Source organism: Toxotes jaculatrix, chromosome 2 (genome assembly GCF_017976425.1).
Source record: "Toxotes jaculatrix isolate fToxJac2 chromosome 2, fToxJac2.pri, whole genome shotgun sequence".
NCBI classification, from domain to species: domain Eukaryota; kingdom Metazoa; phylum Chordata; class Actinopteri; family Toxotidae; genus Toxotes; species Toxotes jaculatrix.
In genome coordinates, this window is record NC_054395.1 from 26590748 (window position 1) to 26607094 (window position 16347).

Sequence of the window (16347 nt, forward strand, 5' to 3'; positions counted from 1 at the left end):
CTCTGGGCACTAACACCTGTTTGTTGTCTGAACAGTAACCTGAGTAGATTAATATAGAGAACAGCGATTTAACAGCAGAGATGTCACAGCATCAGCACTGTAACCCTGCCAGCTGTGACACACTTCTAAGGGATTAGTTCGCTGTTGCAGGCTTACCTGCAGCTGCAGTGTACACTTGCAGCAATGTAAACGCTCATGTCTGTCAACTCACCTCCTCTAAGCACCAGCACGTTGACCTCACTGCCCACAGGCAGGTCTTTGAGGATGTCCACCACCTGGGAGTGGCTCAATGTCTGGACATTCTGTCTGTTAATCTCCTTGATAACATCGCCCTTCAACAAGCCGCGGCACCACTGTGCGTCCAGGATCATCTTCACCTTCTGGCCCAGGGGGCAATCTGCGATGGCGAAGCCGAAACCTCCTGGACCTTTCACTAATGGAACGCTCACCAGCTCTGGCTGTAACAGAGTGGGGTCAGGGCCTTCTTGGTTGGGGACATGAGGAAGGTGGTGGTGGTGCTGGTGGGGATGAGGATGGTGGTGGTGGCGTCCTCCATTGGTCATGGGTGGTACTGCAGCAGTCTGCCTGGAGAGGGTTCCTCCATCTGGGATTGTGTAGTGAAGGTCCTGTGGTGTGGAGGTGGAGGGGGAAGGCGAAGTGTCCTTGGAGGTGCAGAGGCCTCCTGAGGCCTCCTCACTGTTGCTGGAGTCCTCAGGGAGGGGGTAGCCCCGGCACAGGACCATGTCCACATACTGGTTGACCGGAATGGACTGGAACATCTGCACAACATCAGCATGAGTCTTCCCCAGCACACATGTCCCATTGATGTCCACGATCACGTCACCTGAAAGAAGAACAAAGAGCTTTTACACATTTGTGAAATGGAAGAATGTGAGAAAATGCAAAACCAGTGGGAAATGTGGGAGGACAACAACAATACAAACATCGTTTGCACCATAAAAAAAAGCTAATTCAAAGAAGTACATAATAAAAGAACAATAACATCAATGACAGAGTTGTCAAAATAAGTGAAATGATAGCTTCCTTCTCTGCTCTTCCAACTCTAAAAACCTACAGATGTTAATGGGGATGGAGGGAGCGAGTAAAATAGAACAAGATCACTGACATGCTGTTCTCTTCTTCCTCCTTTCATCTTCCTGTGAGGGAGGAGACTCTCATCACCCCTGGCCTGGCTGAGGTTTAGGCCTGGATGGACGGCTGAACTGCTGACTGGCTACTTGGCTAAAAGCCCAGAGGAGGATTCAGCCCACCTACGCAATCAATACCCTCTCCTAGCAAACACAGCTAAGGCTTTACTCTTGGAATGAGCTCCACATCCCAGTGTACTGCATGTTCGGGCCCACTGTACATAGTTCTAATGACTAATCTAGTAACTAAGCAGCCACAAGATAACAGAGGTATTGTAAGTAATAGATATAGCCTCAGAAAGTTCAAACATCCTACATTTAGCAAAAATAAAAGCTCCCGGCCTGTTGTCAGTAAGACTTTAATCCCAAAGAAAGCTCCATGAAGTTGTTACAGTCCACTGTTTGCTATTATAACCCAATAAAATTAATTACTTTCATTTTTTTTAGTTAAATCAATTACCCTGCTTCTCAGGGGAAATGAAATATTGAAAATAATGACTCTCTCTGTTCCACTTCTATGTAGATTCTCAGCAGCAGCACTGGTGCAGCTGTAAGAGCGTTCAATGTAATCAATATTACTGTAATGTGAATCCTGAGGCACTTCACCAACAGTAATTCGAATTACTAAAATTATCATGCACGTGATCACAGTATTTATATATATACAATAAAAGGGAATTTACTGAGAGGGTGCTACTACAGTAGCATTTGTGGCCTGTGTTGCAGGCTGTATATGCACATTCTTTAGATAAGCATGCTTGTCACCCTCCAGCCATGAAAAGTCATCCGGTCTGCAAGCCTATTAAACCTCTAATATATGACTGCATATAAAATCTGGGTGTCAACCATAAACCGAACATGTGCTTTATTGACAGAAGTTTCCTATTTTTAGATCTGCTCCACTGAACACCGACTATAAACATTTGTCTTTGCTTGATCAAGCAATGTGACATTCACGGTGAAGTGCCCGCTGCTTCTCTAAATGTGTTTGTTTGTGTGTGCTCAGGGTACATAAAACTGCATTATGTACAGTACGCATGCAGATGCCAAGCCAGAGAACCACTGTGTGAATGGGCATACATACCATTCAAACACTGTACATGTGAATGTGGCACGGGATTATGTTTTGTTTTACTGGACAAGTAATAAAAGCCTGTTTGTCTTTCCTTAACTCTTCTTTCTAGCAGTTCCTCCTTGTATGGCTTTCAACTAGTGTCATGTCCGACACAATGGTTTCCGACTGCTAAGGCAAAGTATAATCCAGATACTTGAGCGCACTTTTATTAACACTAGGTCTATGGGTGAAGACTACCTGAGGCGATCTTGTTGTCATGCGCGGCGGGCCCATCAGGAAGGACATTTTTGACCTGAAGGAACTCGTCAGGTCGGTCTCCTCCGATGATGGTGAACCCAAAGCCCTGGGGGCTTTTTCTAAGTGCTGTCTGCAGGATGGAGCCCTGCAGCTGAGATGGATCTCGCGTGAAGCCCCGCACTCCCCTTCCAGGCTCTTCTGTTGTAGAGATGATGGAGGAAATAAAGAGACAGATTGACAAGAGGTAATGGACAAAAAAATGGAGAAAAATCTTTCTTTAATAACCTAATTACTGTAATTACTATATACTAAATATCTTCTCTTTACCGGCTTGAACATATTACACAGTTTTAGTCTAACAATAAATTGCGAAATATAAAATTTGGCTTTTATATTAAACTTGAAATTAAGTCAGTGCGTTTTATTCTACAGATGAGAGCAGAACATCTTTAAGGTTCACAGGTTTACGCGTGTTACAGAGGCATGTACGTGTTTTTGAAAATGAGCTCGGGATATGAAGGGAAGCTGAAAAGCTTGCTCATAAATTGCCATCTGTCTCCATCATAACAACATTCGCACAGTGACAACGTGTCAGTACATCACTCACTGCTGGTAATTACACACACACATATTCCAAGAACTCGCAATTTAAGTGCAAACTCAAACAAATCACACACACACAAAACTTGAAAATCTACTGCTCTCTTTGCAAAGCCAATAAACATGCAGTTATTAAAAAAGTGTCTATATTTTGCCCCGGTCTCATCACAACCAACAAATTCCTTTAACTGCAGTGATAAATCTGTCCTAAAATGCACCTGACATTTTCCAGGTAAACGTTTCATTGCAAATTTCCTTTGTGGTGCCTGCAGGATGTGTAAATGGGGCAACTTCATAGCAGACAGGAAAGAAATTATATTAGACAGTGTGTTTGTGTGTGTGTGTGTGTGTGAGAGAGAGAGAGAGAGAGAGAAAGAAAGAGAGCGAGATAAGAGCAATGAGACGGAAAGAGACGGAGAGAAATAGAGTTAGCTTTGACAGAAAGAGGGAAATTCTAACTAAATCCTAACTCGCCTTTCCCTGTGGTGTGAGCCTATGAGGCTGTGAGTTATGTGCAGTGTTCCTCCATGCTGGACTTCTCTGACAGTTCCCACACTGATAGATGGTGGGACATCCATCTCATTAGGGAGGGTACAGACAGAAGCCCCCCCCCCCCCCCTTCCCCTGCCTCCTCCACCACTCTCACTGTGTCATGGGATTGTAATTTGCATAACCGCATAGCAATTGGCAAATGAACGTGACCGCACTGAAGAAAAAAAAAATAAAAAAAGATTATGCCAAGTATGATTAAGATGACATTCCTGCGCTGGAGCTCTGCTGAAGATATATTTTCAGGATTTTATATGTAAAATATACACGTACAAAAACATTAATTTTCTCACGGCAACTCAAGGTGTGAGCACGTGTGTAATATGAATATGAACGCCTTCTGACAGGATTAAGCGTCTTCGGACTGCCCAGGCATTCCACGTTCACACAAGATGTCAAGAAAATGTCAACACCGTTTCTTTCATGATCACCACGAAAGCAACACTGACAGAAGAGTAGGGAGCGAGGGGGGCGGGATGGAGAAGGGGCTACACACACCAAAGACCATGTTTACATGGTCTTGATTAAGCTGTGGGCCACAAAGGGACAGTCTGTACTCTCGGGGGTGAAGTGATTATATGAAATGTCAGACAGGATTGTCAGCACTGTAATTATGGCTGAGCACAGTGCTGCGCTTTGCTCCTCTGTTCTGCGGCATTGTCTGGGAGGTCAGGCTAGCCAGCCTTGTCAAAACAGTGTTTAGAAGCCACCTCACGCACGTCCACACACTCGCACAAGACCACTAGCCATTAATTCTCATTAACAAGGGTGGGAAGGTGCAGCATGGGCACAGGGGAGGCAGTTGAAGCTGCAGGCGGTGATATACAGAGGCAATATCATCCACAGACTGCAAAGAGGCTCAGCTGTGGGAGGTAGGGTCTGCATGCAACACAGTGAGGCAGACAGTTCTGTCCAAGGGGTGTCTGAAATACAGAGGCTAGTTTGAATACTAATGCAGTTATGCTTGTGCACAGAGGAATATAACAATTCTCACTCATGTTTACAACAACACGGGGCTTCGGCTCCTCAGACGCTTACATTGGCTGAGAAGAGGGCGATCAGACAGTCAAGAGACAGCATTCACCGCAGGTGGTAAATGATGAACAGATGACCAAGTAGAAATGCAATTTATGATCATGAGTCACTTTCAGCCTCAGTCACCTCTGTCTCCTTCCCCGTCTCTCCTCTCTCCCTCCCTTCCTCTGTTCTAACGAGAGATCTTTGAACTGCGTTGAGCGACTGGGGCAAAAGCATTTTCAAAGAGACCTCGGAGCCCTCCCCTATTTCATATCTACATGTCAAAATGAATTCAGCCGCCCAGTGAAGCGCTGCTCCATTATTCAAATTGAATATCATTGCTTCAGAGGCTATGGGCTGTTTATCAGCAGCCTGTCAACGGTTAGAACATCTTCCAGACAGACATCTCGGTATGAAGGAGAAAAAAAAAACATAAAAAAAGTGATAGAAGTGCTCCAGTATTTGGATAACTCATCTAATACCTTGTTATTTGGGTTATTTTCTTCAGCAAACAAAAACTAGAACTACAAACCTGTGTCTTTATAACACTGTTGCCTGTGCTGCACCTTAAGGAAAGAGGAGGGAACACAGTCCAATGTAAAAGCTACTGGCATAAAGCACAATGGGCCAAGCTGTTGACTCTTAGTGTCAACCTTTGATAAGTCCAGTCAAACCATGTCCAATCAACTGAATTTTCCGAGGTTAATTTCTACACAGGTGTAGAAACATGTCAAAGATGATCAATAGAAAAGGGAAAAGGGAGGCGACTGAGTTAAATTTCATGTGTCAGATGCTCTGAATACTTACTTATGTGATATTTCAGTTTTTCTTAAAAGCTGAGGATAAAATTCTAAGAATAACGTAAAAACATTATTTTGATTTCTCTTATGGATCATTTAGATAAAGACAGAAATCCATCATGCAGTATGTGCTACTTCGTGCTCCCTTTTTCTTTCTTTTACATTCCAGGATGCAATTTAGAGCAAATGATCTCACTTCCTGTCCATTTCCGATGACCAGCTAGAGGAAAACGTCCTGGCCCACAGTCTAAACAATGACATTTAATTTAAATATTACAAAACTGACTCGGGATCTATTTAAAACCACAATACCAATTTAAAAAAAAAAACAAAAAACAAACAATGATTATGCCAGAAACAAATTCTCTTTGACATTTCTCAACATTGTGATTTAATGATTTTAAAAATAAATCACCTTATTTTCTAAACTGGTACATTCTCCCTACTGCTTTCCCTCCACTGCCACTTGTTTACACAACGTTCGGGAAAATAAAAAAAGAAAAACGTGAAATGACAGGAATTATCTCACATGCAGATCCTTCCCCACTTGTAAACTACTGTAAATAACATAACATGACTTGGTTATGGGTTCAGTTACCTGAGGGTGTGGCTGCTGGCGGCGGTGGCGGCGCTGCGGTAGGCGTGTCCACACTCAGCTTTCTCTTTGCTTCCAGTACTGGATTCTCAAACTGGGTCTTCTGGTTGATGTGGCTGTACAAGCAAAAATAAAAAAAGCATTAGATGAACAAGAAGTGGAAAGAGCAGAAGCTATTACATAAATCTTGACTGTGCATAGCAAACATGGTTCTGTTTTTCCTCTTTCTGTTGGCATACTGCTCATCACACGTCCTGCTATTTTTATTCATTCACTTACCTACCTCAGTTCACTACACGCAGTCTGAGCTGGCAGCTAATGTTTTTGTTTTTGTATTTGTCTGTGGTCTTACCTGTTAGCTACACACAACACAGCGTGCCCACACTGCTGATACTGTTCTTAGCCTCACATGTAAAACTTTGATTTGACTATGACGGCTGGGTGGGACATAACCATGCTCGGTAGACTGCATGTCATTTAACATGCAGGATGTTCGGATACAGTATATAAACCACAAAACCTAAACCTGCGTGTGCCAAAAGGAGTGACACATACAGCAGAACTGAGAGCACGTCTAAATGTCAGAAATAAAAAAAAAAAACTGAACTGACATGCCCAGTGAATTCAAACAGAATCGGACAGAGACGATGATCAGTAGCAATCCTCGCTCCGATAGTTCACATTGTCATGATGAGATTTAAAACATCTGCTCGATGCATTGAGAACCAAGGACCAAAAGATTCAATAAAATGTAGATAGATGTAAACAACAATGTGACCTTTATCACATTACATGCCCAGAGATGGCCTTCTTTCCCTGCGTTTCTTAAAATAAACAGCCTTGCAGCTATACTTTGGGGATTTAACACCAAACTCAATCTAAAAACAATTAATGATTCGCAGGTCACACCTGTGCGCTGAAACATTTACTGCTACCTGGAGAAATGTCGCTCCGCGGTTAGATGGTAATGGAGAGAGGTAGCTCATCTGCGTAATGAGCTTTAACAGTTGTAAATCCCAGCCATGACGGCACAGTGGGAAGAGAGAATGCACTGATGCTGCACACTGAATCAGCCACATGCTGAGACACTGATCGTATATAATGTCTGCATGCATATGTGCATTCAGCAAAAAGTCCTCTGTGCTCTTGCTGCGTATGACTCATGCACAGATACCCCCCCCCCATTAAGTCTGAAGAGATAAACATTCCCCTCTCTTTCATTTCCACTCCTTCATTTACTTGCTGCTCTCAGTCTCACTTCCTCACTCCTTTAATTGCCACACCTCATGTTTTGTGCGGCAGTTGAGGAAATAATGAGACTTTGTGTCACATTGTCGCATTTGGTCGTTCGCTCTCAACAAAATTTGCCAAACAAAGAGACAGAGACAGAGGAGAGGCAGCCTCTCAATGACCCTCTTGCATAAACAGGCGCTTTCATTCCCCCCCTTGCCTGCAGGTCTCTCCCTCTTTGTCCACATTAATGGGTCCAAAATGAAACACTGTGTGCTTGTTTACACTCTTGATCAGAATGGAATCTCACCCTTGTTTCCCTCTCAGGGACCCCGAACCTTCATTGTCTGCTGTCTTCACTGTCTCTTCTCTTTCATGTACACACACATGCACATACACACACACACACACACACACACACACACACACACACACACACACACACACACACACACACACACACACACACACACACACACACACACACACACACACACACACACACACACAAAGCTGTGACCCTGCAGTGTTATCAGTACTGACATAGTTGCTATCTGTGGGACTGTGGGAAACTACTGTATGGACAATAGAATAATACGCAGCGATCACATGGTCCACAAGTCCCCTGAGATTCAACACCACCACATTAAATGCTTCTATACATTTGGGATTTTACTTTAAGTTGCAGAACATGTGAATATAATAACACAGAGCTCATTCTACAAAGTGAAATCAAACATGCACCCACAGCCTCAGCGGACCCACACCGGTGCAGACTGAAGCCCTGGGTAAAGCCTTTTGACCGTAACTTCGGTAAAGACACAAAGAGAGTGAATATAAGCATGCGGTAAGCCATTTCTTACATCCATCACAATTCACAGATGTAGCCCTCAGGCACATGGAGAAGTTTACTCACTCTACATAGTAGGTGCCATATTGGGGGTCCTCAATCTTCTCCCAGCCGTAGGGCAGCTCTGGGGGAAAAACAAACAGGGAAAAGGCAGACTGCTGAGGCACTGCATGGACAATTGGACACACGCAATGAGGCGTGGTGCTTTGACTGGCAGCTTCACAGCATGCCTACCTATACCTACGGAACAGGAGCCCTGCCTTTATTTGTTACTATGTGTTTAGGGTTTAGTACACAATATAGAGGAGGGAGGGAGAGGAGGAGGAAATGCTGAAATTTTTTATACAGCCTCCCTGGAAAATAATACCCTTTCTCTCCAGAGGTGTGTATGTGTGTAAGATCTCGAGTTTCTGCCTCTGTGTGACAAACACATGCAGCGCAGAGGAGATCTTTATGCAAGAGGGGCCATAGAAAATTGCCTTTTGAGAGATGCCACACTGATGAGCTCCCTGCATGTGTCCCAGAGGCCATTAGGAGGAGAGGGGCAGACCGGAGGTTTGTGCTGTGTCACCAGTGCGACTGTGACCAGGCCCGCTCAGCTGTTCAATCTCCGTCTGTTAGCCAGTGCCCCCTTCAGTGAGGCAGGCATGCGGCTCATGCACACGCTGCTCTATGCAGCAGGGAGTTGCGATGAAGTGGAAGTGTGTGTGTGGGTAGGGAGGAGAGTATATGAGTGGGACTGAGGGGTGGAAGTGCCTGTGCAAACTTACTGCCACAGAACTATCTGCAGATACTGTCTTACCTCCTTCCTCGCATTTCTCAGGCGGCTTGGCTTTCTTGGCAAGGCGGGGGTCCAGCCAGGTAGTGGTCTTGCTGTTGTGACTGAAGTATAAAGAGGAGACGGGGCTTTAGGCACAGTAGAAATCATATAGAAAACATTTAAGATAGCGTGACAATTCAGTAATTAGCACCGGGGACTCTCAGGAGCCACATTACCCAGGAGCTTTTCCGCCAGCTCCAACCAACAAACAGAGCTAAAAGCTCCCTGGAAACACAAAGTGTTAACTTCTAATCTTTTGAGATCAAACGGCTTATCAACGACGCCTTTAAAATATTAGTAAAATTTTAACAAAGCTCAGAGGACCCTGTGAGGTACAAGGAAGTGTGTGTGTGAGAGAGAGAGAGTGTGGGACATAGTGAAAAGGGAGGAAAATGAGGAATACATACACCACAGGAAGAAAAGAGTGAGCAGTTGCAGACATCATAAAGAGCAGGGCTGAGAGAACAGGTCAGGGGTGGCGAACTCCATTTAACCTGTTGTTTCTCTCACTGGCAGAATGAGCTATTGATTTAGCAGCAAGCAGCAGCACCTGGCTCTCACGGCATCTCGGCGCTGACTGCTTGTCACACTAACGGGCCAGGTAAACAACGCAGGCCTGCTGTTTTTAGCACCAGCCAACAAACCCGACGTCAAACAGGGGGTAAGAAATAACTTAATCGAGGACAACAGAAGAGCCTACAGACAGCGTCCATAGAGAGGACTCACTGCCAGTTCTCTTAACACATTTGGCTTACAATGGCAGAAAAACACATAAACTAAGAGTATTGGGAGTGGGATTAGCACAGTGCTGATGTAATGGGAGAGTAATAGGACCAAAACAACGAAGGCAAGTAGCAGTAGAAAGGCTACTTACTCTATGAAATAGACCATGCCGGTCTCTGTGTAGGCCATCTCCCAGTTTTTAGGCAAGGGCTCCTGATTTTCATCCTGTGTGTTCCACACACGCAAGTCCATGGCCCCAGCTGACTGGTTGTAGCTGGGCACTGTCCTCCTCCACTCCGCCTTGTCCTTGTGCTCTGGGGCCCGGCATGGAGAGATTGACACGGGCATGGAGACAGAAAGAGGAAGGGTTTGGGAGTAGGGGTATGGGAGATGGTAGAAGGAGAAGGAGACAGGAGGTGAGAGTGTGGCGCCATTGGAGCTCCTCTGGGCTCCTTGCATCTCTCCCTGCTGCTGCTGCTGCTCGAGCTGCTCTTCCTCTGTACACTGGGTGGATGGTTACATCCACAGGAGAGGAAGGGGTAGAGAGAGAGAGGGAGAGACAGAGAGAGTACACAGAGAGAGGACGGAAGCGCAGCAACTGCCATAGGATTTGCATGTCAGCAGCGATGTACTGGGAACTGCCTCCCAGGCAAAGGCAGAGCTGACCAATGCTTCAGCCCAGCCACGAGCACCACATCACAACTCTATTAGTATCACACAGGCTGCTACATGTGTGTGTATTTGCCTAATCTTGACGTGTGTGTGTGTGTGTGTGTGCGCCTGTCTGTGTGAGGCTCTTATCTGCAGGTTTTCATCTGGCTGTGTATGACCTAGCATTATCGTGGCATTGAATGCTCAGTCTGTTTGACTGGGGTAACTGAATGGTAGAGATGGAAAGTGACAGCTGATGACTGGAAGAAGTCAAGAGCTTTTTGTGCTGAAATCGGGGCCTCTCTTTCATGACGGAACCAAGAAGGGGTTTCTCTACTTATAAAGTCAGAATAAATGACATACATGCATACAGACACTTGCTCTAGGCTTTCAGCCCTTGCACAGAAATGGAGGCATTTGCAACAGCCCTCACAAACTGGCGGGAATGCTAAAGGGACACAAAAGAAAAATGGCTGCTCACAGTAATGCATGACCATTATTATTCTACCTTCTGGGCATGGCCATATGTCTTCTGCTACTCCTATTGTTATACATCCTCGCCACTTTAGCAATCATATCAATCCACACGCTGACAAAGGTATAATAAACCGCGCTAGTGATGAGACAACTGAAGAACTAAGGAATTAAGAGTGGCATCTGTCTACAGTGAGTGGGTTTTCTTGGCTGGGCTCCACACTGCTATCATTATAGCCCAAGGCCACAGAGATGATGTTTCTCTGACAAAGTTCCTCTCCTTTTGTTCTTTGATGTGAGAAGAGCAGCTCCCCTACACGCTCTCTGCTCTTATCGCTAATTTCTGAGTCTCACAGCGTAAAGATACTTTATCCTTTCCGGATGTGGTTCATAAAATAAATACAAACAGTTTTATGTTTTGAATTAGCTTGTGCTGCATGTTCTAGATGGACGGGGTCTTGCAAGCCAGTGTGAACAGGCGATGAAAAGGTGACACAATAAGAAAAAGGTCGTTCAAAATGTCTTGCATCTGCATTGCTCTGTAGTCTATTCAGGCTGGTGTGACCTAAGAAACTTTCCTGAGTTTCTTTCTGCATGAATGGTGAATGTATTTATTATTTATTTGTCTATTAAATTACAGTAATTGTGTTGCTCATTCTAATATGACATTCAGCTAGTTATTCTCAAGAATGACAAAAATACACAAAATAACAAAACTGGCAAGATAATTGTGCATTGGACAACAGCTGTTTTTGACGAACTGGGTCTTCTTGTGCAGAGTGGCTTATTTGGCTAATAATTTAGATTGGCAGTGTCATACCGCGCCAGGTCAGGGTGTGTTTAGGGCTGGTTAGGGGCTTGTCATTGAAGCCATAACAGCGGACAGGCCAGCTGAGGGGGGGCCGCTCCAGCTGGAGCAGCAAGGTGCCAGAAGCTGCTGATTTGTTCAGCTGGCTGGTTTAAGATGGGTGAATGGAAATAAAAATAAAAATGACTTCATATGAATTGTTATTATGTAACATGTTGGAACATAATCCTGACTTACTACTGCCATTTAATTTTGTAGTGTTTTGTAATTATACAGGAGCTAAAGGACAATAACTCTCCATTAGCTGAAACACGTTCTGATTTTATTTGTGCCGTGAGCCACATTGAGACATTCCTGGGGTGGAATCAAACAAGGACAAAAGTCTATCCCTCTAAACGAGGCATTGCTTCTATTGATCGCAGACAGACTTTGGCTACTTCTTGACTTTGCCGGGCTGTGATTTAGTGCTGGCCTTGCATGCACAACAGCTAATCCTGAGAATGTTTGTTTGAAAAGAACGATAAGGAGGAAAGAAAAAAAAAAGGTCGTACTGTTTTGCATTTTTGAGAATAATATAATGAACTGCTGGACCAAAATAAATAAATAAATTAAGCAAAGAAAAAATGCTGGGGTTTAAAATGGAGGAAAGCAGCATAGAGCACAGCAGCATTACAACTAGCTGTTAGAATTATGTAAGCAGTGAAAAATAAAAGACAGTGGTATCTCTCACCAGCCAGGCCGTTGACCATGGGAGGCCTCTCTTCTTCCTCTTCCTCCTCTGGTGCGGCGCTGTCCTTTCGATCCATTTTACTGACAGAGGTTGTGCGTTTTCGCTGGACCTCTGTGTCAAATTCCTCATCAAATAAAACCTGGTCCACCAAGTCTGGCTGCACGGGGCTGGGCTCCGCAGGGGGTTTAGGGGTCCCATAGTAGTTGCCTGGAATGAAAAGAGGGAGAAAGAGACGACAAAATAAACTCAAGAATATGTTTTACTTAACACATGGTGGCTTTCTTTGATTAAATTCATTACATAACCCTGCCTTCAACTACACACCTAACCATAAATAACCGTCACACTCAGCCAACTGAAAATCTATTTCTAAAAATAGCCATAAGAATAGACGGACAAATTGCAGGACAACCTTGTTTTGAAGATTTTCCTGCCATTGTGAGAACATTTGGTCTTCACAAGTACAGGAATAAAATACAATGTGCACATACGTAGTCACAAAGATTAAATACTGTAGGAAAGAATTACAGGTCTCTTTTCAGCTTTGCACACCACAGAACGGTAAAAAACAACTAAGCACAAAACCACTTTGTTGATACCAGATCAAGAAGAGACCATATTACCTCGACTGTAATAGTTGTTTAAATTTCTTTAAAGGCACATGGGGAGTCTGGTTGTTAGCTACAAATCATGCCTGGCAGAGCCGTACTGGTTGGAACAAAATAAGGCCAAGCTTTTGCTGTCATAAGTCTCAGGTTTTGGAATAGCATCTTGGGCACGGCAAAGTATTTTTTTCCCTCAGTTTTTAATGTAATTTAGTCCTTGTTAATTCCCACTGAGAATTGCTATTACTGTCACTACTGACCCACACTGTTGGTCCGAGTGAGGTTCAGCCACAGAACCATATGTTTCCTCCAACACAAGGAGAGGGTCATGTTGTCTCCCCCAGACCCAAACCTGCTAACAAGGCATGATCCCTTGCTGGCTTCCCATCTGCAAAACAGCTGGGTGTGAGACAGATTATCGTGGTGGGTGGGCAGTTTTTCTAATTTAATTCTTTTATTTCTATTATTTTTGTCCCATACATAGTTAATTATTATTTTGTATTGTGTATGTACTTCTTTACTTTATTCTTATGTTTCTTATGTTTTTTATGCATGTTATTATTCCTATCTCTATTAGTATTATGATTTACTAATACAGCGGTCCCAGCCCTCAGACCAAAGCCAAAAAGCCTGCATTGCTGCATTGTCATATTTACTGCTTCCCTCCACGAGGGACTGTGACTACAGCATTTATGCCAAGGTAGGTTCTCAAGCAGTTGATTGGCCCTTGAAGTCCATCAGGTTTCCTTTGCTGTCATGTTCGTGCCTAAGGCAGCAAACAGCCTTACTCCACAGAGCGAGTCTTTCCTCAGCTACAAGAGAAGGATGACCCAGTTTACCACTCACTACCTTGTCACTCCGTGCAGGAGAATGAGGAATAACAGAAAAGATCAAAACTTAAAAGCGCAAGAGGTGAGAAAATAGTTGGAAAGATATGGTACAAATATTGATTTGCTGGCTGTTCTCTGTCTCTGGGAAACCACAGTCCTCCAGTGTTTGTGTGGGATTGCAGCGTGGTTAAGACTGAGCTGTGTCTGAGTTGCTTGAAATTGTACTGTAACAACTAAGGAGGAAGGACTGGAGGGAGCAGAGTGAGAGGAAAAGAGAGAAATTAAAACAGAAAAGGTAAGATATATATATGCAAAGACTGGCCTCACACATTAATACAAAAGACAGCACAGTGGCAATAGTCCTTACAACTTGTCAAGACTTTCCAGCTGAACAGGTTTATTTTTTTTAATCAGATATAATTATGATGTGCTAAATAATCAACACATTTGCTAAAAAGTGTCATGTTAAACCATACATCATAACTGGTGAAGGTAATTACATTATTATGTGTTTTAATCTAAGAAGTATTAATATCAGTACCTTATTGAAAACCATTAAATCCTTTACCAGGCTGTAATTAATAGGAAGCTTACTAAAAAAATGCAAATTGAGGGTGTTAAATTAGAAGCGGTAATTTGCTCCGTGCACTCTTCAGCTCCTGAAGCTCACACAAACGCACACATAGCCTCCGTAAGTGCACATTAGCGAGGAGCTGGAAGACAGTGGCCACAATAAGGAAGCGCATCGAGATGGATAGTGTTGTAATTACACTGTGCTAATGAGCCACAATATGAAAAGCAGTCTTTGAGGAGAGTCTCGAACTTCATCCAGTGTAGATGTAATAACTGAAAACAGAAGTCAAACAACTACAGGCTGGGTGTTTTTAACTTCACCTAAACAATTAACTGAGATGTCTCTCTGAGGATTCGGGACTTTTGGCTAAGTTCATTAAATGAGCTGTTTGCTTGAATCTCACGTGGCTACTCGTTTGGTTTAACTTCAAGTTATTTTAACAAAGTGCAATTTAATTAAGCACTTGTATTCTGTGACTATGGGGCACAGTGCTCCCACATCTACTGACAGCTCTATTATTTTATTTAGTGCAAAGTGTAATCTTACTATAAAACAGCAGTTTTATTTATTCATTTATTAATTATCCACTGTTCCATTAAATAGAATTAGAATTATTATTCTAATTAATATAGTCCCATCTGTCTTTTGATGTGTCAAGTGCATATACAATATTTTATCACATCAAAGATTTCAACTAGCTATACAAATAGGAATTAGATTTAATTATTACACAACAGCTAGAACATGGGCAGCAAACATGGGCAAGATCAAACAGGTGAACATTTGCGATTCTAATAGATAAATAATAAATAAATAACTGAACGGACAACCAAGGAAAATTAAATTAAATAATACTTAACATGTGACAGGCACACCAAAATTAAAACAGTGCAAGAATAAAGACTGAAAACACAGATTTAATCTCATTCATTCTAGTAGGAAGTGTGTTAATTAACTAGCCCACTTGAGAGAAAACAAATTATTGACTTATTTGAGTATTGAGAGAAACTGTCAGGGTCAAGATTGACTGAAGAGCAGCAACAATTGGTCAGTTAGTTGGTCAAACTGTACTGTTAGCACTACAGGCTCTTACTTAAACCCTAAAAACTTTTTTAAAAGACATGTGCTGCCTCATAAACGTCCACTGTCTAATTATCAGGACAAAGTCCTTTTGTCTTCGGATGCCAGGACAAACAACGAAAAAAATCAGGCCTGATTTGAACAGAACGTCTGGTCAGTCTTTGGCCAATTTAAACTTCCACCCTTAGATTAATGGGCTGTTAGTTACTGGAAAAAAAAGGAGGGGGAAAAAGCCTGGGAGCCACCATGCTAATAGCTCCCCAGGACTGTGTGTGTGTGTGTGACAAAAATAGACACCTACTGATGTGGGCACTGAATTAACAAATCAACAAGTTGGGCTGCTCTGTTTTAAATTTAACAACAAGCACAAAAATGGAGAATAAATCAGAGGAAGAATTACAGTAAGATCTAGGACGGAATGATTATTTCCACAAGCTGTTCCCTAATGATGGATCAAATTTTCTGACCTTAGGATCCTACAATATGCGGAACTGTAGAATCACTACAATGGGACTGTACAATATGCTCATACAGATGAGCATTTCAACAAGTATACAGCACGCAACACACAAGTATACAAAACATGGACTGACTAGAAGGATAAAAGCCGTCGACGAGGTTGGCTTGCTATACTCAACCTATCAGAGGCAAGATTAGGACATCAAATAACAATATTACAACCTATCACGGTGAAATTCAACATTTTTGGTCATCAGTGGCTTATGTAATTTAACTCTTTAGTCACACGGTGGCAAAATGACAAGTAGAAGTCGTGTTAAAGGTAAAAGCTGCAGAAACGGTGTGCACAGAGGGCTGATAATTTCAGTGCTGTGTTATTACATTAAAGCTCTTTTTTCAGCCTTCTGAAAGTGGTGGGTGGGCAGTGTAAAGCAAAGCTGTTTTCATTTTAACAGCCTGGGCCAACACTTGCTTGGCACTGTCAGTGAATTA

The 16347-nt window shown here is 43.1% G+C and overlaps 1 protein-coding gene across 1 annotated transcript in view; it reads right to left on the reverse strand.

The window, feature by feature from the left end:
- The window catches only part of magi3a (membrane associated guanylate kinase, WW and PDZ domain containing 3a), a 101247-nt gene that overhangs the window by 13103 nt on the left and 71797 nt on the right, over positions 1-16347 (reverse strand). The window contains exons 4-10 of the mRNA XM_041059851.1: positions 12308-12514; positions 9796-9958; positions 8904-8983; positions 8168-8225; positions 6025-6137; positions 2461-2658; positions 212-844 (exon numbers count right to left, since the gene is read on the reverse strand). Coding sequence (XP_040915785.1) covers positions 212-844; positions 2461-2658; positions 6025-6137; positions 8168-8225; positions 8904-8983; positions 9796-9958; positions 12308-12514 — 1452 coding nt within the window. The remainder of the gene's footprint in view (positions 1-211; positions 845-2460; positions 2659-6024; positions 6138-8167; positions 8226-8903; positions 8984-9795; positions 9959-12307; positions 12515-16347) is intronic.